The 22,721-nt window shown below is 44.7% G+C and overlaps 2 protein-coding genes across 2 annotated transcripts; both read right to left on the reverse strand.

The window, feature by feature from the left end:
- Window positions 1-8,928: 8,928 nt before the first annotated feature.
- Window positions 8,929-17,080, reverse strand: LOC111856973 (sodium-coupled neutral amino acid transporter 3-like). Its single transcript, XM_023837351.1, has 16 exons — window positions 16,784-17,080; window positions 15,295-15,458; window positions 15,023-15,143; window positions 14,736-14,851; window positions 14,266-14,339; window positions 13,903-13,995; window positions 13,472-13,553; window positions 11,782-11,864; window positions 11,542-11,600; window positions 11,296-11,427; window positions 11,118-11,197; window positions 10,619-10,719; window positions 10,351-10,472; window positions 10,125-10,269; window positions 9,882-9,985; window positions 8,929-9,788 (listed from the first exon to the last, which is right to left on the reverse strand). The coding sequence occupies exons 2-16, from the start codon at window positions 15,354-15,356 to the stop codon at window positions 9,702-9,704; spliced, it is 1,461 nt and encodes a 486-aa protein (XP_023693119.1). The 5' UTR covers window positions 15,357-15,458; window positions 16,784-17,080; the 3' UTR covers window positions 8,929-9,701.
- Window positions 17,081-18,484: 1,404 nt separating this feature from the next.
- apex2 (APEX nuclease (apurinic/apyrimidinic endonuclease) 2) lies at window positions 18,485-22,713 on the reverse strand. The gene is made up of 7 exons (XM_023837572.2): window positions 22,482-22,713; window positions 22,074-22,157; window positions 21,798-21,978; window positions 20,327-20,470; window positions 20,171-20,240; window positions 18,747-19,943; window positions 18,485-18,705 (listed from the first exon to the last, which is right to left on the reverse strand). The coding sequence occupies exons 1-6, from the start codon at window positions 22,594-22,596 to the stop codon at window positions 18,855-18,857; spliced, it is 1,683 nt and encodes a 560-aa protein (XP_023693340.1). The 5' UTR covers window positions 22,597-22,713; the 3' UTR covers window positions 18,485-18,705; window positions 18,747-18,854.
- Window positions 22,714-22,721: the final 8 nt, after the last annotated feature.

Genomic DNA, 22,721 nt, shown 5'->3' on the forward strand with positions numbered 1-22,721 from the left:
GTTTCCGTAGCCCTTCCTCATCGCTACGAAGCTGACCCCGATGCCTGTCGGGCATTCTTGATGCAGTGTGGGCTATACATCACCCACCATCCCGACCAGTTCCTCTCTGACGAGGACCAGGTACATTTCATGATCTGTCTCCTCAGGGCACGAGCCTTGTCATGGGCCACGGAGCTATGGGTGGAATAGAGTCCTCTCCTGCAGTCATCCCGTGACTTCCAGGAAGCGTTTAGAGAGGTTTTCGATCATCCCGCAGTTGGTCGAAGCCTTGGTGACCGACTCCTCGACCTACGCTAAGGGAACCGATCTGCCTCGGACTGGAGTTCTGCACTTTAGCTGCCAGATTAAGTTGGCTGACAGACTGTCTCTAAGTCATCTATTGACGCGCTCTCCGACCTGAACTGCGAGCGGAGCTGGCCTGCCCTGGGGTCACACATACTTTTGACGAGTACATGAAACTGTCCATCACCCTTGACACGCAATCATCAGGGAACAGCAACGGTCATCTTACCATCCTGAGAGGGTCCTGGCAAACCCCCCACCATGTCCAGAAGATCCAGAGCCTATGGTGGTGGGGCAAGCACCGCTCTCTGCAGAAGAACGAAACGCAGGATGCATAAAGGCTTGTGTGTTTATTGTGGAGAGCTGGGACATGTAATTCGGAGCTGCCCAATCCGACCACCCCGACCATGCTCTGGAGAGACCCAGGTAAGAACCCTTCTTCCTCCCTCTATGACCCAGACCCAGATGGTTGTCCTGGGGGAGCTTATTTGGTGAGACTGCAGGGTCTGAAGCCCCGCCTTAGTGGATTCGGGAGCAGCAGGAAATTTAATTGATAGGGAATTCGCCCAGACCAACCACATCCAATTAGAAGCCCTACAACAACCCTTGTGTATATGGGGCATAGATGGTACCTCCCTGGTGTCTGGATGAGTTACGTCCCACACAGGTCCTATCATGCTGAAAGTTGGGCTGTTTTATAGTGAGACTATCCAATTCCTTGTTATTACTTCTCCAAGAGATCCTATAATTTTGGGGTTTCCCTGGTTAAGGGAACATGATCTCAAGATGGAGGACCGGGGATATCCTAGCTTGGTCCCACAACTGTTTTGATTCCTGCCTGTTTCTCCCATGTCGAGTGTCATCCCTAAAAAGCCCTCTTACGGAGGACCTCTCCGCAATCCCCAAGGAATATTGCCATTTTAAAAAGGTATTTAGTAAATTGGAGGCGTACAGTGCGCCATAGAGCTCCTAGAAGGGACAACTCTACCCAAAAGCTGACTCTATGAGCTATCCCAATCCGAAGAAGAAGTGATGTGCACCTACGTCTCCGAGGCATTGGATCAAGGTATTATTCGCCCGTCCATCTATCCCGTCTGCGTCGGATTTCCATTCACTTTCTGGGCTATCATATCTGACCGGGGGAAGTGGCCATGGACTCGGGTAAGATCAAAGCCGTCCTCTAGTGGCCACAACCTAGTACCGTTAAGGAGCTACATAGATTCCTAGGGTTCGCAAATTTCTACCGACGCTTCTTTCGGGGATTTAGTATGGTACTGTAGCAGCGCCCCTGACAAACCTCTTGCGAGGAGGAAGAAGACCCTTCTCTGGTCCAAGGTCACATTGCACATCTTCACCGAGCTAAAGGAGTGATTCTGCATGGCTCCGTTGTTGCAACAGCCCGACCCAAAGGAACCCTTCATCATAGAAGTTGACGCCTCCATGGTCGGAAGCGAAGCCGTGCTTTCGCAAAGAGACTCCAAGTCAGGTAAAACTCACCTCTGTGCTTTTCTCTCAAAGAAGCTTTCGTCTGCTGAATGCAATTATATGATATGGGTAACTGCGAATTACCAGCCATAAAAAACACCTTGGAGGAGTGGCGACATTGGTTAGATGGAGCGAAACACCCATTTCTAGTACTTACAGACCATCATAATCTACAATACCTGCAATCGGCTAATCGTCTCAACCCCTGTCAAGCTAGATGAGCTTTGTTCTTCACCGATTTTCATTTTCAGATGTCCTACCTTCCCGGGTCAAAGAACGTGAAGGCAGATGAGCTGTCTCGATGCTTTTTTCCCAACAAAGGGTGGTGGTGGGCAATAAAAAAAAAAAAAAAAAAGTTTCCGAAGATCCACACCTCCCTAGGTTCTGGACACCCCGGTGTTGATGCGACTACTCGTCTGGTAGCCAAGCGGTACTGGTGGTCCGGCTGGAGATGGGAGACAGAACACTATGCCTTATCCTGTCCCATTTCTGCTTCATCTTCTACCTGCACTCGGCTTGAAGACTCTCCTATCGGATTATCCCTTGGTTCCTGACTCACGGCTTAGATGGATCTTTGGTTTGAATCCTGCTTGTTATCTGGACTCCGATTTGGCTTTGGCCCAATAAAGAGCTTTTGACCCTCCCTGAGTGTTCTGTTGTGACAGACTGCAGATAGTTTAATAGCTTTCACGGTAACAACTGAGTTTTGGGTACAACCCACACGGGAGGCTCAAAATGAACTAAATAACAATACCAATCTCCACTTGTCTCAGATATGGAGAGAACAGTATATCCCCTTGCCCTGTCCCTTTCACCGCAGACAAATGCTGAGTGGGGAGGAGCCACCAGGGGAAGCTAGAGAAATTAACTTTGGTCGCACAATGTCTAGGAGAAAAGTTTGGTGAACCACTCAAATTGTATGACCTCCCTACACTCGACTATCATGCTCCAGTACTATTATTGTCTGGACAGAGCAGATCCACCCCCTCCGGTCCTACTCATCCCTATGAGACAACGTACAGTGGTAGAAAGTCCAGGAAATAACTGCTCTTCTTGAGCAGGAAATAAAGAGTTCTTTGAACCATATATCTGTTTAAGTTCGGCTAATGCCATGTCGCAAGCTAACTACTTCGCCCAAAAATACTGTCCCATTGGATTTGTCAGATTATATTTAGTTTAGGGAATAATCATCTGATGTATTGTAACACCAATTGTATTGTGTATTGTGTGTTGTTTTGTGACAGAAAGCATGCATGCAATATGACCATGGGCCCCCTGCTCATATTGGCACTTTCAATCGCTCACTTAATGTGTGTGTGTGGGCAGTTGGGGGGCCTCTACAAGTGCTGGACCCTCTGAATTTGTCATGGTATCCATGCCCCACCAACACCCCTGCCTGGATAAGTTGGCAAGTGGCTACAACTGCAAAAAGAACCCTATGCTGGCTACCTGTAATATTGTTCTATATCTTGGACACCTCCACTTACAGTATAAAGCCTTTGTCATCTGGATGGCACTGAATCCATATTGAAACAAAGGAACACTCCGAGCAGATGACTCTTTCTTCAAGAACTGGGCAAGGAATTGATAAGACCTCAAAATCCAGAGGCGAGAACACATTTGCAATGCACATACAGTAAAACTCGACATTTCATGTAGTGCGTATATGCTTTGAATTTGTGTTCAACTTGGCTCATTATATCATTTCAATATAACTCGATCTGCATGTTAACTTCGTGCTTTCAATTTGTTTAGTTCAAAATAATAAACATCAATAGCTCTGGAAACTTTGTCTCATTTTTATCTGCTCAGGATTAATAATAAATAAATAATAAATCTACGCAGCGAAGTGGCTAGCTAATGTGCTAGTGTAGGCTGTTTGGAGATGGGGAGCCACTTTTCTGCCGTCAAGTCTAGCGTTACAGTGCAAGCCCCCGAAGACCAGCGCATCATGGCTGGTGAAATTGGGCACATGGACCCCTTCGATGATGCTGATGAGCAATGGACGATGTATATTGAACGTTTTGAACATTATATTCTGGCTAATGACATTACGACCGTGGAGAAAGTGCCGATGCTGTTTATTGTGATGGGACCTAAAATGTATGGACTACTCCACAGTTTAGTAGCTCCTACGAAGCCTGGGGAGATGGAATATGGCCGTATTGTGGATGTTTTGCAAGCTCATTTCGTCCCTAAACCGCTGGTGATAGTGGAGAGATTCCGGTTTCACAAGCGTAATCAGGGGGAAGGGGAAACAGTAGCACAGTATGTCGTGGTGCTGAAAAAACTTTCGGAACATTGTGAGTTTGGTGCATATTTGGAAGACGCACTATGGGACAGATGTGTTTGCAGACTGAAGTGTGAGACTGTTCAGCAGTGCCTTTGGACGGAAAAAGATCTCACGTTTCAGAAAGCAGTTGATTACGCCGTGTCGGCAGAAACGTGTGATGTGCAGCAGCTAAGCGGTTCTGTTAAAGTGAACGCGGCATTTTCCCGACAATGTGGCTGTGATGGCTACAGCCACACAGTAAGACCTGAAACATACTTGCATTCTTAGTTGATTTATATTGTATGCTTTTTGCTTTATTTATTTGCTTTATTGTCTTAGTTGATGCATTTTGCCTTTTGTGTTTGGGGTAGTATACATATTTTGATATTGTAGGGTTGTGTGCAATGATTAATTTAGACAATCATTTGGTTTGCAGTTACTTTGGTTGTGGGGGATGGTCTTTTCTATTCAGCATAAAGGTGTGGGTGAGGGCAGAGATCTCTTAAAAGGATGACCCCTGGAGCAGGAGCAAACCATGTGCTGCCATGGCAAGAGGGGGGAGTTGGGGTTTAGTTGTGTTTTGCTCTGTTTAATTATATGTAGTGATTATTTGGTTTACCCCTTTGTGTGTTAATTGGTTTGGCCAAACCACTATATATGTTCCCTCGTGTCTCTTTATTAGAAGGTCAGTTTTGTTTCAGTTAATACTTTGCTTTGTAATGTTAAGTTTTGTTCATTTTTGTTGACCTCTCTTATGGGCCCAGTGATTAAGATCTTGAGTTTGTTATTGTTTGTATTTTGGGGATCAATAAAGCCCTATTCCTTTAAGTTCCTGTGTTTGTGTCGCCTTACTGCCTGGTCCCTCACAGTGGCAAATGCCGCCGTTGCGGGAGAACGAATCATACTGCTCGTACAAAGATTGTGATTGCCACCAGTGTGGGAGGAAAGGTCACACAAAGCGCATGAGTAAAGACAAAAGCAGCCAAGATGGAGAAAGGAAGCGGAAAGAGGGAAAAACCTAAACAGAAAGGTAATGTAATTAAGCGCAATGTACAAGATAAGAAGAGAATTCATCATGTAGAGGCAAGGGAAAATGGAAGCAAAAGTGAAGAAAATAAATCTGACACTGACTATGAGCTGGATCTGTATTCGTTGTCTCGAAAAGGAAATTATTCGCAAATCTCTGTGTTGCCTGTAGTAAATGGGAAGAAAATGGAAATGGAATTGGATACAGGGGCTGCTGAGCCAAGTGCCCCTGCAACCCACGGATCTCATGCTAAAGACATACACTGGAGATCCACTGGCACCAGAATGGGTCATCAAAGTGCAAGTTAGATTAAATAACCAGTGTGCTGAGTTGCCTTTGTACATTGTGAAAGTGGATGCACCCTCACTGTTTGGTAGAGAATGGCTGAGAGTTATTAAACTAAACTGGAAAGATTTAAAGACTGTGCATGCCATTGAGTGAAGAGTAAAAGGCAACTTGGAGACTGTGCTACAGAGACACTCAGCTGTTTTCTCTAAAAAGTCAGGCACAATGAAAGGGATTAAAGCCGAACTGAATCTTAGACCCAACAGTGTACCCAAATTCTGTCCACCACGCAACGTGGCTTGTGCTCTTCGACCTCGAGTGGAGGCCGAGCTGAAACGCCTAACTGAGCTTGGGGTGATCTCACCAGTGGAGCACAGTGACTGGGCCACACCCGTGGTGCCCGTCAATAAAAAGGATGGCACAGTGAGACTCTGTGGGGATTTCAAGGTCACCCTCAACCCAACTCTCTGTGTGGATAAATATCCAATTGAATGCATTGAGGACCTTTTTGCCTCTCTAGCAAGAAGTCAAAGTTGCCTATCTACAGATGGAGGTAGAAGAGGAGTCCAGGACAGTGCTGACTATCTCTACACAAAAAGGGCTATTCTGTTTTAATCTCTTACCTTTTGGCAAAGCGTCATCACCCGCCTTATTTCAGAAGGCTATAGACCAAGTGTTTCCTCACTGTTACCTTGATGAGATCTTCGTGACTGGTCCTGACGAGCAGACACACCTCAAAACTCTGGATGCAGTTTTGGGCAGGCTAGAAAAGTATGGCCTGCACTTCAAACAGGAGAAGTGCCTGTTTTTCAAGGAGTGTTTTGAATACTTGGGCCACATAATTGATGGGGCTGGGCTTCACATATCACCAGAGAAGGTATGTGCCATTGTGGCAACACCAGCACTATGTGATGTCAGCCAGCTACGTTCTTTCCTGGAAATAATAAACTATTATGAACGTTTCATTCCCGACGTAGCCGCTGTCCTGAAAGCACTGAATGAATTGCTCAGTAAAGAAAAGCATTGGACGTCAGCCTGTGAGTCAGCATTCCAGAAGGCTAAAGCACTCCCAGTATCACAGGAAGTGTTGACCCACTACAATCCTGAGCTGCCCCTCCGCCTTGCGTGTGACGCTTCACCTTGGAGCTGTGCTTTCGCACATGATGCCTGATGGTGAAGAAAAAACTCTCAGCAAGGCGGAAACAAAACTATGCTCAGATCGAGCATACCTCTATGGTAACAAATTCACCTTGCTCACTGACCATCGCCCGCTGATTTCCATCTTAAGTCCATTGAAATGTACACCATCAGTGGCTACGGCCCGAATGCAACATTGGGCACTCCTCGTGTCAGTGCACGAGTACACCATTCAATACCAGAAGGGTGCATTACATGCAAATGCTGATGGACTTTCACGGTTACCACTTCCACACGCTCATAAAGAATAGCTAAGTGCAGTAGATGTATTTTATACATCTCAGTTGGACACTCTACCAGTCAGTAACACCGAGACCAGATGTGGACCCAATGTCTGACCCCATTTTGTCTCGTGTCCTGGAAATGGTCACAACTAGTCATTTTCCAGCTGCTAGGGACGTAGGTGAAGATCTGTCACCATATCTGCTGCGCACGCATGATCTCACCATGCAGTTGGGGTGCCTCATGTGGGGCGTGAGAGTGATTGTGCCACCAAAACTGTGCCCCCGGGTTCTGAAAGATCTCCACACCCATCCAGGTGTTGTAAGGGGCGCAGCACTTGTGCAACAACGCCTTGACACATATCTATTGGCATATTGCAACACCCCTCAGGCAATAACAAAAGAAATGCCAGCTATGTTGTTCCTCGGACGCAAGTTGCGCTCTCAGCTGGATATTGTAACGAAACGGGGTTGTGCTCAGTGGTGTAAAGGAGGAGGTGGAAATATTTTAGCAAGAAAAACACACGAATACTATTACATTATACTATTACTTATAACGACATCACCATCTCATGCCTTAAAGAGACACCACACAATTAGGCTGTTACAATATCCTAAAACCCAGTGTTGCTGGGGTGGTGCACGGACCCGAAGATGCTCAGCAACAATGTGGCCAACAACGCTCTAGGGACAGGCAGCTTGATGTGGGGGAGCCAGTTCTTATGCGTGGTTATAGGAAGGGGGAGGAGAAGTGGGCACAGGGGGTTGTTTTGGAGAAGGCTGGTCCTGTGTTGTACAAGGTAAATGTGGGAGCACAAGGGGTATGGAAGCACCATGTGGACCAGGTGCTGACACGTCCTGATCCTGAGCCTCAGCAGGCTGCTGTGAACCCTCCTGTAAGCCTGCCTGTGTTACTACCACAGAGTGAAAGTGGCACCACACTTCACCCTAGTACACCGCATCATAAAGAAAATGATGATCGGGTGCCGATATCACCGAACCACCACAAACACACCAGTCCACTGAACCACCACCAACTGGACATACTCGGGGAACAGAGACTGTAAGATGCTATCCCGTGAGGATCACTAAACCACCAGTATGTTACTGTGATGCGTGGACTATTTTGAGACTATTGTTTTCAACAAGTTATATACTAGAAGTAAAATAACTTTTTGTTTGATGTTAAAAAAAAAGGCGTACCTTGAGGTTGTGTAAAGGAACCGTGTATTCTTATTGTTGTGTTGAAGAATATGTTTTCAGGTGTTACAGACAACATATTTCAATGGTGAGGAAATCTTGTATATGAAACTAAATGTTGTGTTACGTAAATAGTAACCGGTAGGTGGCACCAAGCTTTTGAGGTGTTATGTACCAAGTGCAATAATGCAATAAAAAGAACAACTAGAGTTGGTGGAACCTGAAGAAAATGTGTTGGCGTGACTCAGGGTCTGCATGTGAAATAGTCTGCATGTAGACATAAGGGAATAACATAACAGTGATTATTGTTGATTTCTACTCAAAAAATCATATTTTATCACAAGAATATTTGTTAATGCATTATGGGAAAATTCTGAGTTAAGGCCTGTCAAACTTGGCTTAAAAACAAAAAAAAACATGGATTTCAAAATGCTTTTTCTTTAAAATGGTACAGTAAATGTTGACAAAATTTTGTTTGGAAATAACCTTTAGGATTTTGCCTTTCAGATAGTATTAGAATTTTATATATTATGGGAAAATTCTGAGAAATATATCAAACTTGGCTCGTATAAGCAAATGTGTATAAAACCATGGATTTTGAAGTGTCTTTTTTGAAAATGTTCCAGTAAAAGTTGACCAAATTTTGTCTGGAAATAGCCTTGGACCTTACCTTTCAGAAGGTATAAGATTTGTTTATACATTATGGGAAAGTGAGAAATTAATTTTATTTAAGTACACCCTGTACGTCATACATATGACTATAAATTACCTTTTTCATATTTGTGATTGCGGAGTCTGCTATTTTATGTGATGTGATACTGTAATGTTACATCTATGTGTGCACCACACATTATACGCATGGTTGATTTGACCGGATATTGGCAAAGCGCGGATAGCTTGAATGCAGTAATAGTTTCAGTTATTGAAGTCTGGGCCCGCCGTTTTGAAAAGAGTAAACATTAAAAAAAGACATACTTTATTTCTGTAAAAAGTTGAACATGAAAATGAAATGTTAAAAACGGACACAATTAAAGGGGTGAATTAAAACAAATAGGAGCAGTTTTCACAATGCATGGGGTCAGGAATACTGACAGTTATCTGTGATCATCTACTGCTTGTCAAAATGACAGTAGCTTTCATCTTTTGCCTAGTACCATGTCCACATTTAAGGACGGTACCCCTTCCGTGTGTTTTCAAACAGACTTGACCAATGGAATCTCTGACACTCTTAGTCACTCCCTGTTCCAAGCCACTCCTTGGTATTTAACCTTATCCACCCAAGCAAAGAAGTTACAGCAGGCTTCTGGGTTGGAGGCGTGTCCCTGTGGCCTGGCACACACGAAGAACCGGTGACCCAGGTTTGGCTCCGCTTTCTTCACCATCCTCAGCATGCAGGGTTCCTTGTGAGCCTTGCAAAGTGATGATTGCGGTGGCCTCAATTTGATTTAAGAGGCAGCGGAAAGCCGAGTGTTTCGAGTGCTGGGTTATGTAACTTCCCACATTTTCTGATAAAAATGCTGATACAAGAGCGGTTGATTTGGCCATTTTGGTCGGGCAGTTTCACTGTGGCGGATGTATCCTTCTGCTATTCTTCAACATCCTTATTACCCTTCTCATCCTTATCAAAGCCAAAGACGTGCATGACTGAGACTGGCACTCCAGTAGGGTAGGGATGTGCTGTCCTGCCTTCATGTCTTTGGCTGAAGGTGATGTGTTAGTGTCCACCTGTGCTTTATTGTCCTCCAGATACCCAGTCCATAATGATGAGGGATATGCTGATCACCATAAGCAAGAGTCCTGCAGCTGCGAAACAGGCAGCCTGACGTCGAAAGGAGAGAATAAATGAGAAAACATCTTAGTGTGATTAATTACACACTGCAAGGAAGTGCTGCTCTTGGGGAAGAGGATGTACCTGAATCTTTGGTCTGGAGTTCAGTGGTTCCAGATTCTTGGGGACAATTCTTATGTAGAATATTCCTGGAAGTATGAAGATCAGGGTGGGTGCTGATGTGGCTCCTGGAAAGAAAGGGACATGGGACTCTTTGGTCAGGTCAGGAGGGTCATCTGTCTGAATAAACATCCATCAGTTTATGAAAACCTTTCTAGATGCGTTTCAGCTTGGTGTCTGAAAACCTGATGAAGAGCTAAAACTGACCAATGACTCCAAAGATGTCTTTGATGTTGGCTACCAAGATGACCAGGATGTTGACAAAGACCAGCAGGCCGAATGTAACACTGATGTGACGCACCCAACTGAAAGGCTTGTCATGAAAAAAGATTTGGAGCAGGGCTCTCCGGATCTGTGGAGAAGTACAGCAAAGAGTGTCAATACTGTGACCTTGTGATATCATACACATTCAAGAAGATGGAAGGGGCCTTACAGGGAAGATGATCACAGGCACTGTGAGGGTCACAGCCATGAGCACGGCCAAACGTACACACAGAATCAGGTGGTCTGCACTGTCTCCCTTGTAGGTATAGATGAGCTCTGACTCCACCTTATCTGTACACAAAATCAACCAAAGTAAGTTATTAGAAAGTCCAAAACCAGAGCATCTCTGTCATCTTACAGGTTATCTAAGCACCCATTATGCTGCCATTTGCATAGGGCTACATAATGAGTTTATAATGCCTTTCCTTTCTGCTTACCATAGAAGGTGAGGTAGCCAAAGACAGCTGTGAGAAGGTACATGACAAACATTGCTATGATGGAGATGTTAGCAACTCTCTGCATGCGCTTTTTTGTCGCCCTGGTGAAGAAAGGCAGAGATGCAGAATTCCTTAGTGACTGTCAATTCTGTCAATGACGTGTACTTCTACATACAAAAATAACAGCAGCTTAATAACTAGCATTCATGCAATATGATGTCATTATAGTATATAAAAGTTCCATTTCACAATTGTATAGGTTTTCATAGAAAACAAAAGTGAAACTGTTTAATGAAGACAACAGTTAAAAGGGATTAATTTTTTTACTAAATTGCCATGAGAAGCACTTCTCTTTGCAGACGGTAGGGGACTTATTCAAAATAATGTAACTTTTTTGTTAGATATCCCAGATCTAGCCTTAGCTAAACTTCCCATGTCATCCCCAGCTCTTCAAATCCTATGAGTATTAAAATGAGGCCGGTTTGTTTGATGGACTCACTTCCAGAGTTCCGTGTAGATGGGCAGAACCTCTGGGTGGCAGACAAAGGCAAATGCCACAATTGGAATGGCGTACGCCGTCTGTAACCCAAACACATGGGGGTAAGGACACTAATTCAGCAGGTACTCCAGGACCTGCATGCATCCTCAAAGCATCACAACATCATAAACTGTCTGACCCTTGAGTTAAACGTGATGAGTTTGGCCTCGCACACATCGTCTTCACTGGTGCTGTTGACCATGACTGTTAAGGGCTGGGTCAGGTTGTGGTCTTCTAAAGGACATCCGACATTAAACTTTTTGTAGATCACCTTCAAAACAAGACACAAAAGTTGCCCGTGCTTACACAGGCCTTCCCTGGCTGTTGGTGTTGATAAAAGATAATGGTTCTTAATTTCCCCCAAATACCCCCTCCCCCTACTTACAGAGATAAGGAAGAACACCATGCATGTCAAGGAGAGTCCACTACTGTACCCAAGGTATCCTGTAGTTTCATTAGGATAAAAACAACAGAAAAAATGATAAATTAACATAATTGAGTTCAAGGAATGCTTTAATACCAGCTTGTCAGCAGTAACACTCAACACTGACACAGAAGATTGGGAGTTTCCTATCATGGGGAGGAACCGATGCAGAGGGAGTGCACTCATCAACTCAGAACTCACCAAGCTGCCGCATGAGGGCAAGAGGCAGGATAATAATCAGGCTGGCAATGATGATCAGGTAATCCCCTTTCAGATACCACTCTCTGGGAACAAGACAAGTGCATCAGGCAAAGAACAACAGAATCCTAAATCCTAAATCATGCTGGACCACTCTCATTGGCTTTTATTGAAATGTCATAGCAGCATCGGAATAGTGTTTAGCTTGCAGGCAGGGTTGTTCCACGTCACAATATACTGTAATTGCTTGAGACCAAAGTTTGTTATATTAGGTTAGTTTGCTGGAAATACACTCAGTGACAGAAAAAGTTAAGTACCCAGATAGAGTGGTGGGAATGAAATTAATCTGCAAGTGGTGAAAGGTCATGTGACTGTATCGCAATGATTATAATGTCAGATCAAACGGACAACAGAATAGGCAGTATGGGCACACTGCTGGTCCCATGTCAGTAGGGTGTGGCACCCCCCAGGACTGCATACATGCGGCGATAGGGTGCGGAAGGGAATTGCACAGCCGTTCCTGCAGTAAATTCACCCACAGCTGTTGTAACTGGCCTTTGAGATCCTGCAGATTATATGGCACTGTATCTGAGTTGATGTCCGAGCTGATCTACACATGTTCGATTGGGGAAAGATCAGGGGACCTGCCTTGCCATGCAGGCAGTCCACAGACACACGTCCCGTGTATGGGCGGGCATTGTCTTGTTGAAAGACTATACCAGGGTGCTGTCTCAGCTCTGTGCCATCAGGATTCCCTGAATCACTACCAGAGATGACCTGAAGTCATACCCTATGGCTCCCCACACCATCATGCCAGAAGGTGTCTCTGTTGTCTCTCCTCAACATTGGCAGGATTGGTCCCTTCCCCTCGGTGCCGCCATACGCGCACACGGCGGTCATCTGTGGTGATACAGAACCGAGATTTTTCACTGAACATGTACGACACCAGTCGTCATCAGTCCAGGCCTCCCGGTTACGGCAGCACTCCAAACGCAGCCGTCTCTGCGCTGCTGTTAACGGCAGCCTATTCATGGGACTGTGAACCCGTAGTCTGGCTGATGCCAGTCATCGTGACACAGTGCAGGATGACACAGGGTGTTGTAGAGACTCCCATACCTGTGTCCAGATGGCAGGGCAGATGTCACGGGGTTCTGTAAAGCTTTGCGCATATTATAACAATCTTTCCTTGGTGTGGTCTGTCTTGGGCGACCAGAACCTTCACTACGTATGTGGGTGCCTTCACGTGCCCATTGGATCCAACATCGGGCGACTGTGACATCTACATACCCCACAGGCCAGACAATTGCACAATACGGCCACCCAGCCCTTGCAAACCCACAATGTGACCCCTATCAAACTCTGTCAAGTGCTGGTAATGCTGTCTAATGCATCTACGAGGCATCCTCTGTGTCTGGTGACTAGACATGCCAGCTCCTTGCAAATCGAGACATTTACAGTACATAGCCATCACTGGTCTGCACATGTACCAAATTACAGTACATCCAAATCGAACCATTACTTCTGGGTGCTTAATTTTTTTTTTGTCAATGTAAATTAAACCAAGTAAAGTGAATAGGAAGGAAAAAAAAATAATTCTGTAAAATGTAGGATTTTGCATTTCAGGATTATTAAAGGCAGACCTATTTCTGAATCACAACATACACCCACTGGGCCAGACTGGTCCAGCACTCACCCGGAGTTGGATGGGGTTCCCAGAAAGGCTCCAATAACCAGTGGCAGCTCAGACTTCACAATGAAGAGGTAGCTGGAGATGGCTGAAGACAAGACCAACAGCTTTGAAAACCATAACAGAAATGGACTCTCCTTTCAGTAAATATACTCCTGGCCTGATCTGTGAATGTTGTCTACATGGATCTAATTTATTTCATGGATAATGATCATGGCTTTCAGACTTGCCAGCACATCACAGCACAACACGGAGCATCCAGTGTTGGTCACACGGCTCTATGATGTTATCAGAATGAGTTTGCCCTGCGTGTGGTTTTTCCCCCGGTGCAGGTTACCCTAAAGGGGAGCAGCATTATCTCCCTGCTCTGGAACAGTAATCTCACAGCCTCCTGGCAGTCAGGAGGCCAGATGCTCCTCCCACTTGTGCCGACTCACCTCCGATGTTGTGTATGGAGATGACACAAGCCGCCAGCACTTTCCCCCGAACACCGAAAGCCTGATTACCCAGCTGTTCATAGGAACGGATCCCTGTGAGTCATATAAACCGTAGAATATATGTTACTAACAAGTAATGGAAAAATGCACAGTAGATAAACAGTCAGTGCATGAGGACCTTTTAAACCATGTATGTCATCAGCATGTTTCCAAATGTAGCAGGACTTTATGCTTGAGGCACATAACAGATAGATTAGCTGGTCATCTATGCTAATCTTATTAAATGAAGCCTGGTGGAACAGTGTGTGCATTTTACCCAGCCAGGTGGGGTCTGTGATATAATGCATGATATGAGCAGCTTACCTACAATACCGGCGCTTCTCAGGAGAAGGTGAATTGAGTAAGCAGACAAGGTGGCAATACTGGTCAGCAGAATCCTGAAGAGCACAGACAGGCATGGACAGACTGCACACACCATGTAGTGCTAATTCCACAGCTCTATTATGCATGTCTAACACTGACAAAACCCACAGTGAGTGGGATAGATGTGCACTGTTAATCACAACGATTTTGCCTGATTTTCTATTTAGGCTAAACCAGGCTGTGACTGACAATGCCTGGCTGTACCAGCAGCTGTGGTTTATAAGCTCCTGTTTCTTCACTTAGTAAGTTTATCAGTTTGTTAGTGAACCATGTAGAGTAACATTAAATGTCAGAGATATATGCTCCTATTCGAAGGATAACAGTAGACCTGCTCTTTTGCAGTATTGTGTGTGTGTGTGTGAGAGAGAGAGAGAGAGAGAGACAGAGAGACTTTCAGCTGATTTACTCACACGAAGAGGATGATTCCAGTGTTGGCCATGGCGTATGCCAAGCCCAGAATTCCACTACCCATGATGGCATTACTGAGGTTGAAGATGGACATTCTCAAAGAGGTCTTTCCAACAAACTGCATTGGGACAACAAAACCAAATTTAACTCTAACATGCTAATTTCTTGTGCTTTATTTTATATAATTGTCAAAATGATGATCTCCTTTTTTACATTAATCATCGCATTTTCTGATCTATACTGCTAGATTGCTGTCTTTCCTCTTTGTTTACAGGACACCCTTACTCACATCAGTAAAGTGACTCTGGTTTTGCTCATCAGGCATATGAGGTAGGAACTCCTCACGTTCTTCTGGAGTGACTTCAGCATCATTAACCCTTGGCAAAACAGTCACATCTTCATCTGTACACCTATTCAATTTTAGTTTATTTATTTACAACTTTACAACACAAATTTATTTACAACAATAAAAATAATGCTACATTATTATGACACAATCCTGTTGATTTTAATTGGCATTCTGCCCCCCCCCCCATCATTTCATCACTAGGCCCATCTCACCTAGTTTCAATGGTCACATGCTCAGGGTAATGGACGCCATTTGAAAGCTTTTCCAATTCCATGATGTTGCTATTGGGTCCAATCAGGTCCTCTGATACTAATTTCCCTGGGAGGAGGGTTTACTGGCTCTGAGGGAAACTTAGATGGTCTCAGACCTGGTGGGGCTGCAAAGAAAACCAAGAAAAACATGATCTCAGCCAGCTCTTGGTCAGTATAGTTCTAACATCTTGAAGAAATTCAAAAACATGGAACTTACAGATATGGACAGAACAAACATATTGCTTGATGGATTTGCAACTAAGCTGATGACTATTACAGAAAATAAAATAAAATGTATTATATAATCTAAGATGTGTTTCTGGATTGAAAGAGATCGACCTGTCATATTATAATATAACCCTTCATGTCTCCTCTGAAGGACAGTGTCTGCCTCTTGTTTACACCTCACTGAAAACATGACTCACTCATGACTAGTGTTCCTACACAATATTTTATTGTTTGAATTTCCACAGCATTAAAAAACAGCAGAATTCAACCATGATTGTTTATTTTGGGATTTAACCACATGTGCAACATCCTATTGTTACTAAGAGTCACAGCTGAAATGGGTACGGAGGTTACAGAGTCTCATTTTAATGTCACCAGCCGAGACGTGTGTCATGCCAACAAAGGGAAGCGGGACCCGGATGCAGGCTGAAATGCAACCGGAACAACAGGGGACTTTATTCATAGGAACATGCGCATGAATAAGCAACAATGACAGAACTAAGGAGCACAGAGCTGGGCAGAACTTAAATAGGCGAACAAGAGACAGCTGGAGGTAGCCTGACAATAATCATTAATCAAAGTGTGATTGAGAAAAAGAAGCAAATCAGCAAGAAAACAAAAAAAGATTCATGGAAACAGGAGATCATGTCACACTGAAAAGTTAAATACTGAATGCAGCTTAATACAATTAGCATTTGGCATTAGAACATGTGCTCTGCATGTCTGATAAGAGCCATGATGTTGATAATGGAGTACCCCAGTCTGCATTTCTATATTACACAGCCGAAAGCATATTAATACAAACCGGAGCAGATGTACGAAACCTACAGTCTGTTCACTCATCTCCAGATGCACACACACCTACAATCTTGGTGTCATTCTCAGTGGTAGGATCATCAATCGATCAGCAATCGAAGCATCTCTTACGCTATCAGATTTTCCAGATCAGACGCCAGAACACCTGTTTCACAATATTACAAGTAAATCGCTACAAAGGAGAAAAAGTTACCTGATCCAAAATGAACATTAGCAGCATCTGTGACAAAGAAATGGCCAGGAGGAACTTATAAAAGACATACATGCACATTATGGAGCTGAAGAACTCGTGCCTCAGTGTCTCACTACTGTCTGATGCAAGACTTCCTGACTATTGGCGATACCAGTTCAGCCAGATCCCACTGGCAAACAGAGACTCTGAAAACTCATTCTTGGATCAACTTACCCTTTCTGAGCACAGCTGGGCTTGGATTCGTGACTCTTTCATGTATCCTTAATAACTTCATTAATTACTTCTTAATAACTCCACCAACTGCATTACAGTGAAGGTACTGATGTCCAGCAAGGCTAAATGATTTACCTTTTCCTTATTGTCTGTCACGTATTCACACCCACATACACACATACCTGAGTGGAAGATTGAAAATGAGATTAAGGCATACGGTGGAGAGAGACAGAGAGAGAGTGAGAGAGTGAAAAGCTGCATTTTTCTTAACACTTTTTCTCCCAACTGATCTACCTTTCATACATCTGAATGGAGCTCAACGTGCTTTACAGACAGTGCAAATAGCTATGGGAGGTATTTCCTGCCAAAAAGAAAAGGAAAATGATAATGACAAAATAAAAACACAACCTCCACATTGCCTAAGTGCGATGATCCCTTTTAATTTTCAGGCATGGCTCATTAGAACCACACTAGGGAGAAATAGGAGAAGGGAAGAGAGTAAAGGGTTGATCACCTTTACGATGACCTGAGAGCTTGCTGGGCCGAATGGGGCCGCTCAGAGCCACGGTGTAATCAGGGGTTCCGCAAGGGTATGTAGAACTTCCCTTCCCCACTATGACACAGAAGCCTCCTTTCCCCAGCTAATAGGAGGTCCAATGCCATGCGATTTTGCAAAGCCACCAGTTTGACTGCAAATAATTTAATGGCTTTCATGGTAACAACTGAGTTTTGAGTACAACCTGCACGGGAGGCTCAAGATGAACTAAATAATAATACCAATCTCCACCCGTCTCAGATATGGAGGGAACAGTATATCCCCTTGCCCTGTCCCTTTCACCGCAGACAAATGCTCAGCGGGGAGGAATCTCCAGAGGAAGCTAGGGAAATTAACAGCGGCCACACAATGTGTAGGAGAAAAGTTTGAACCCCTCAAATTGTATGACCTCCCTGTAGAGGACGTGAGGCAGCAGCTGAGCAGATACAAAGCTGGCAAGGCAGCCAGGCCTGACGGTATTCCAGCTAAAGTACTGAAGCTATGCAGCACAGAACTAGCTCCCATCCTCCATTCCATCTTCTGGGACTGATACAGATTGGCGACTATTCCTACAATTTGGAAAACGTCCACCATTGACCCGGTATCTAAGAAACCTCGTCCCTCTGGGCTAAATCATTACTGGCCGGTAGCACTCACATCCATAACAATGAAATACCCAGAGAAACTTACGCTTCATATAATCCAGCTGGTTGTCGGACTGCAATCGGTGCATCTCTAGCATTAACAGATTTTAATAGAATTTAATTTCTGTGCTGACTATACAAACCATAAAATCTTTTTTTCTTTCATGATATTGCAACATTGTATTTCACTTTCCTTTGTGTAGGAGAGACAAACTTTTTGCCTAGCAGAGAAGATAAAATCATTCTTAATCATTCTTAAATCGTCTTATTTCTTTACCCAAAAGTACCCAGAATCCTCAGTATTTTAACCGAGATTTTCAACCTGCTCTCCACTCTGTCCCTTTGTGAATGACTTGAGGTCAGTACACCAGGGGGCGCTAGGCAACCACTTTGTCACCTTCTCCCAGCCTATACTAACATCCATTTTTTATTTTCCCACTGCCTAATACTGGAAAACCAGCAAAGTTTTTTTTTCCCCAGTTATTGCAGTCTGGGCCAGCCGTTTTGAAAAGAGCAAAACAATTAAAAAAAAAAAGACATACTTTATTTCTGTAAAAAGTTGAACAAGAAATGAAATGATAAAGCAGACACAATTACAGGGGTGAATTAAAACAAATAGGAGCAGTTTTCACAATGCATGGGGCCAGGAATACTGACGGTTATCTGTGATCATCTACTGCTTGTCATAATCACAGTATCTTTCATCTTTTGCCTAGTACTATCTCCACATTTAAGGACGGTACCTTAAAAAAAAAAAAAAAAAAAAAAAAAAAAAGGACGGTACCCCTTCCATGTGATTCCAAAGTCATGAGAATGAACAGGCTTGACCAATGGAATCTGACACTTAGCCACTCCCCCTTCCAAGCCACTCCCCCTTCCAAGCCACTCCTTGCTATTTGCCCTTGTCCACCCAAGCAAAGAAGTTACAGCGTGCTTCTGGGTTGGAGGCGTGTCCCTGTGGCCTGGCACACACAAAGAACTGGCGGCCCAGGTTTGGCCCCGCCTTCTTCACCGTCCTCAGCACACAGGGTTCCTCGTGAGCCTTGCAAACTGGCGGCTGTGGCGGGCCTCGCAGAACCGTCCTCCAGAATCCATGCGACGCCTGGGCTCCTGCTTCTCCACTATTGCTGTCCTCCTTCTGACCGCTACCCCGAACCCTACTAGCGGCCTCCCTCCCGCTGGTCGATCCCACACCTTGAATGGATGCTGGTCTGTCTGTGATAGGCTGCGGTTTATCGACAGTCACTAAAGTTGGTGCTGAGTCCTCGTTCTTCTCTGAGGCTGCCGAGCACAGTGGGTCAGCCGGATTCGATCTGGGTTTGAAAAACGCTAACAAGCTCCCCTGTGGATTTAACGAGCTATTGGACATCTTGCTCTTCTTCCCCTTGGTGCCATGCAGCTCTGGTGCCCCTGCTTTCCTTTTCGCGCAGCTTGGGGTGCCCTCTATGGGCTTGATGTTTTCACAAATCTCCCTCGACTCTTGGGAACCAGGCAGAGGGTCCTTGGAGTCGCTTGGGGTCTGTTGATCCACCTTGACCAGAAAGCGGGACAGTTTTTGCTGCCTGCCTGCAAACTCGGGCATGTAGCGGGTGCATAGTGGCGGACATCTGGGACTGGGCAGGAGGGCACAGCTCAGGTGTGCCCAGACGGGGCAGTGGTCGGACCCTTCCACCTCTGGCATTATGTCAGTCTCCAGGAACTGGGTCTTGGCCAGGGCTTGGTCGGCGAAGATGTAATCAATCCTTGTGCCATAGTTAGTCTGCCGGGCCCCCGTGAGAGTGGACCAGCACGTGAAGGCACCCTCACGTGTCGGGTGAAAGTACCGGAACATGTCCACAAATTTCCTGCCAGCCATTTGAGACTCCAGTCTGTACTCTTCATCCTCATCTTCCTTGTCGTCCTTCTCCTCCTCCTCCTCCTCACTTTCTCCAACTAGAAAGCTGTTCAGCCATTTCCTCCCAGGATTCTCCTCAAAATTATCCTGGAAGAGGTGAAAAATATGAAAAACTTCAAATACAAGAAAATTAAAGCAGGTTTATTTTAAAAGTCTTAAAAATGCATACTAAATCAACCTAAATGCATACAGTAAATTTGTCATTTTTAAAATTATGGCAGTGAATTTAAGTCTGTCCTCATCTGCCTTAATACTGCAGTTTCATTTCGTGTCGATATCCGCCCCCCTTTCAGAACGCTGGGACAGACACTTACGATCTCGTCGGGGTCACAGTGGTCTATCTGCTTGTGGGAGGTGTTAATGTCGCCCAAAACGATCACATGGCTGTGCAGGAGAGAGGGAAAGGCACAAAGCCAGGTCATTCCTGGAGGGGCTGACCCAACCACACAAGCCACTCTCGACACACTCACCTCCCTGCTCCTAAGAGGGCCTCAGTCCGAATCTGAAGCAGCTTACAGAAGCGCAGCTTGAAGATTCTCCGCTCTGGTTTCTCTGGGTCAGCTCGCGGGCAGTACACATTCACCACCGTCAGCGTCTCCTCGCGGTCCTCACACCTGGAGCAAACAGAAACACTTGAATCTTGCTAACATGACCCAGTTCACATGGACAGCGGTCAGTCACACTGGGATACTGAAGCCAGTCAGATTACACCACGTCACAGTATACTGACTCAGAGCTGCAATTCACTCTCCAGAATAAACAAAGGATGGGGGAGAAACGGGTGTAGGGATGCAGGCCTGAAGAAAGGTCATAGATCCGTATGCCTGAAAAATGCCCCGTAATCTGAACTGCTCTTGCAAGATATCCATCTGGATTAAATGACGGGCACTATAAAGAAACTGTCAAGCAATGGAACATAATAATAATAATAATAATAATAATAAATCATCATTATTATTATTATTATTATTATTGTTGTTAACATTTTGACATACGAGATCGAGGCCAAGTCTACCGGATAATGAATGCTGTGGTCTCTAATAGACTAGAAGATCTGAAAATGTATCAGGGTCAAATTTGCAGGGGACTCATGTTACCCACTGAAAGAAGGAACACACGCAGAGCTCCGTGACAGCATTACTCATGGTCACACGACTTCCTCATTTCAATGTGGAACAGATCAGGCGATTCCAGCTTAAAAATAAAATGCCTTTTTCCTGCTTTTCATTATAACAAAGAACAAGGACTTCCATGACTGGACTGCAGGTGAGATCAGTGATGATTTACATGAAGTGTACTTGTTAAAAGGATATTTTTATTTATAAATAATCACTAGGGTGACCATCTAATCCATGTCAGGAGGGACACTATGAGCTACTTCAGGTTTTACAAACTACTTTAAAACTGAATGGCTCCTGTGCTCGGCTAAATTGTTTGGTTCTTGAACTTTTACTGGTTTGTGTTCTTGATTGAAAGCCTCATCCAGCTGTTTCACATTAAACTTAGTAACACATGCATGGTTATCGGAGACTAACCAATCAGCACACAGCAAAAACTCAGTGCTTAAGTGAAATCCGGGTCCTTTTAATTGAAATGGTAGTTTACAAACCCTGTCGTAGCTCAGTGTCCCTCCTGACATGGATTAGGTGGTCATTCTAGTCATCACCCAGATCACAGATTCTACGCAACCACACAGGAGGTAAGACACAGCGGAAAGCCGAGAGTTCCGAGTGCTGGGTTATGTTACTTCTCGCTGGATTCCTTAAAATTGTGCTTGTGATAAAAATGTTGATATCAGAGTGGTAGATTTGGCTGTTTTGGTTGGAGCCTTTCACTGGAGATGTGGGTGGGATGTATCCTTCTAGAATTCTGCTAAGCTCATGTTGGGTCACCATCCGGCCTACGCACACACAGGTTCTGAACACCTCCACACGTCCTTACCTCACTTTGTGCTGTGTGATGACGGCTCTTCCCTCATTATCTAGTGACTGTAGCTCCTCATCTTCAAAGTCATTCTGGTCACCGTAACACCCTACAGCTCCATCGTGACTGGTCAGCAGTCCTGTCAATCCTTCTTCTGCAGCAACCGGAGTGGCACTGTCTCTGCAGAATGTTGCCACCCCTTTAAAAACAAATTACAGATGTTACTTCTGCATAAGTATGGAGTTGTAATGTCGTGGAATTATGCAGTAAGTCATTGTTAGTAGGGCGGCTCACCTGAATACCCACTGCGACCTCGACTGAAGCTGAAGAACGAGTTGTATCCCTCTATGATGGCAGTTTTCTCATTCAACAGATCTCCTAAGAAACAAAAATAATCATGAGGCTAGAAAGTTGTTTATAAACAAATGCACCTATTTCACCACCATATGCTTTTGTTCCTATTCGGGGCAATCGATCACGGTAGCTGTTACTGATAAGCTACTTGTTTTTTCTATACTATTGTAATGTTTGATTATACAACACGGAGTATATCGTAAAACACTTCTTTGGCTGCGGTACGCCGAAGCCTGCCTCATGGCCTTCTCGTCGTACTTTGGCACTGCACTTGCCATCATGCAGCAGCCGTACACTGTGCGCCTTGACAGCATGTAAAACCCGGACAACAGCGCGCGCTCAGCTTACGCGTCACTTTCGTCTCTTGCAAGCAGATGATGTCGGCGTCCAGTGACTCTAGCGCCTTCTTAATCCCGCCTTTAAAAGTCCGTATGCCGTTAATGTTCCAGGTGACGATCTTCATATTCAGGTTTGGGGGGTTGTGGCATCCCACTTTCTTAAATCTCTAGATTGGACCGGTAATTGCACAACAGGACTGGCTGCATAGCGCGCTTCCGACTTAAACAGCCAATTGGATGAGACCCGGTC

This window comes from Paramormyrops kingsleyae, chromosome 8, assembly GCF_048594095.1.
Source record: "Paramormyrops kingsleyae isolate MSU_618 chromosome 8, PKINGS_0.4, whole genome shotgun sequence".
Classification (NCBI taxonomy): Eukaryota; Metazoa; Chordata; class Actinopteri; order Osteoglossiformes; family Mormyridae; genus Paramormyrops; species Paramormyrops kingsleyae.

Excerpts from the sequence above, each read along its gene's own strand:
- LOC111856973 (XM_023837351.1), bottom strand. The coding sequence starts at position 15,356 with ATGGAATTGGAAAAGCTTTCAAATGGCGTCCATTACCCTGAGCATGTG. Across the intron at positions 13,996-14,265 it reads GAGAAGCGCCGGTATTGTAG|GGATCCGTTCCTATGAACAG; the intron begins GTAAGCTGCTCA and ends TATGACTCACAG. Across the intron at positions 9,789-9,881 it reads ACTCCAGACCAAAGATTCAG|GCTGCCTGTTTCGCAGCTGC; the intron begins GTACATCCTCTT and ends TTTCGACGTCAG.
- apex2 (XM_023837572.2), bottom strand. The coding sequence starts at position 22,596 with ATGAAGATCGTCACCTGGAACATTAACGGCATACGGACTTTTAAAGGC. Across the intron at positions 21,979-22,073 it reads AGGTCGCAGTGGGTATTCAG|GGGTGGCAACATTCTGCAGA; the intron begins GTGAGCCGCCCT and ends TTGTTTTTAAAG. Across the intron at positions 19,944-20,170 it reads ACTGTGACCCCGACGAGATC|GATAATTTTGAGGAGAATCC; the intron begins GTAAGTGTCTGT and ends CACCTCTTCCAG.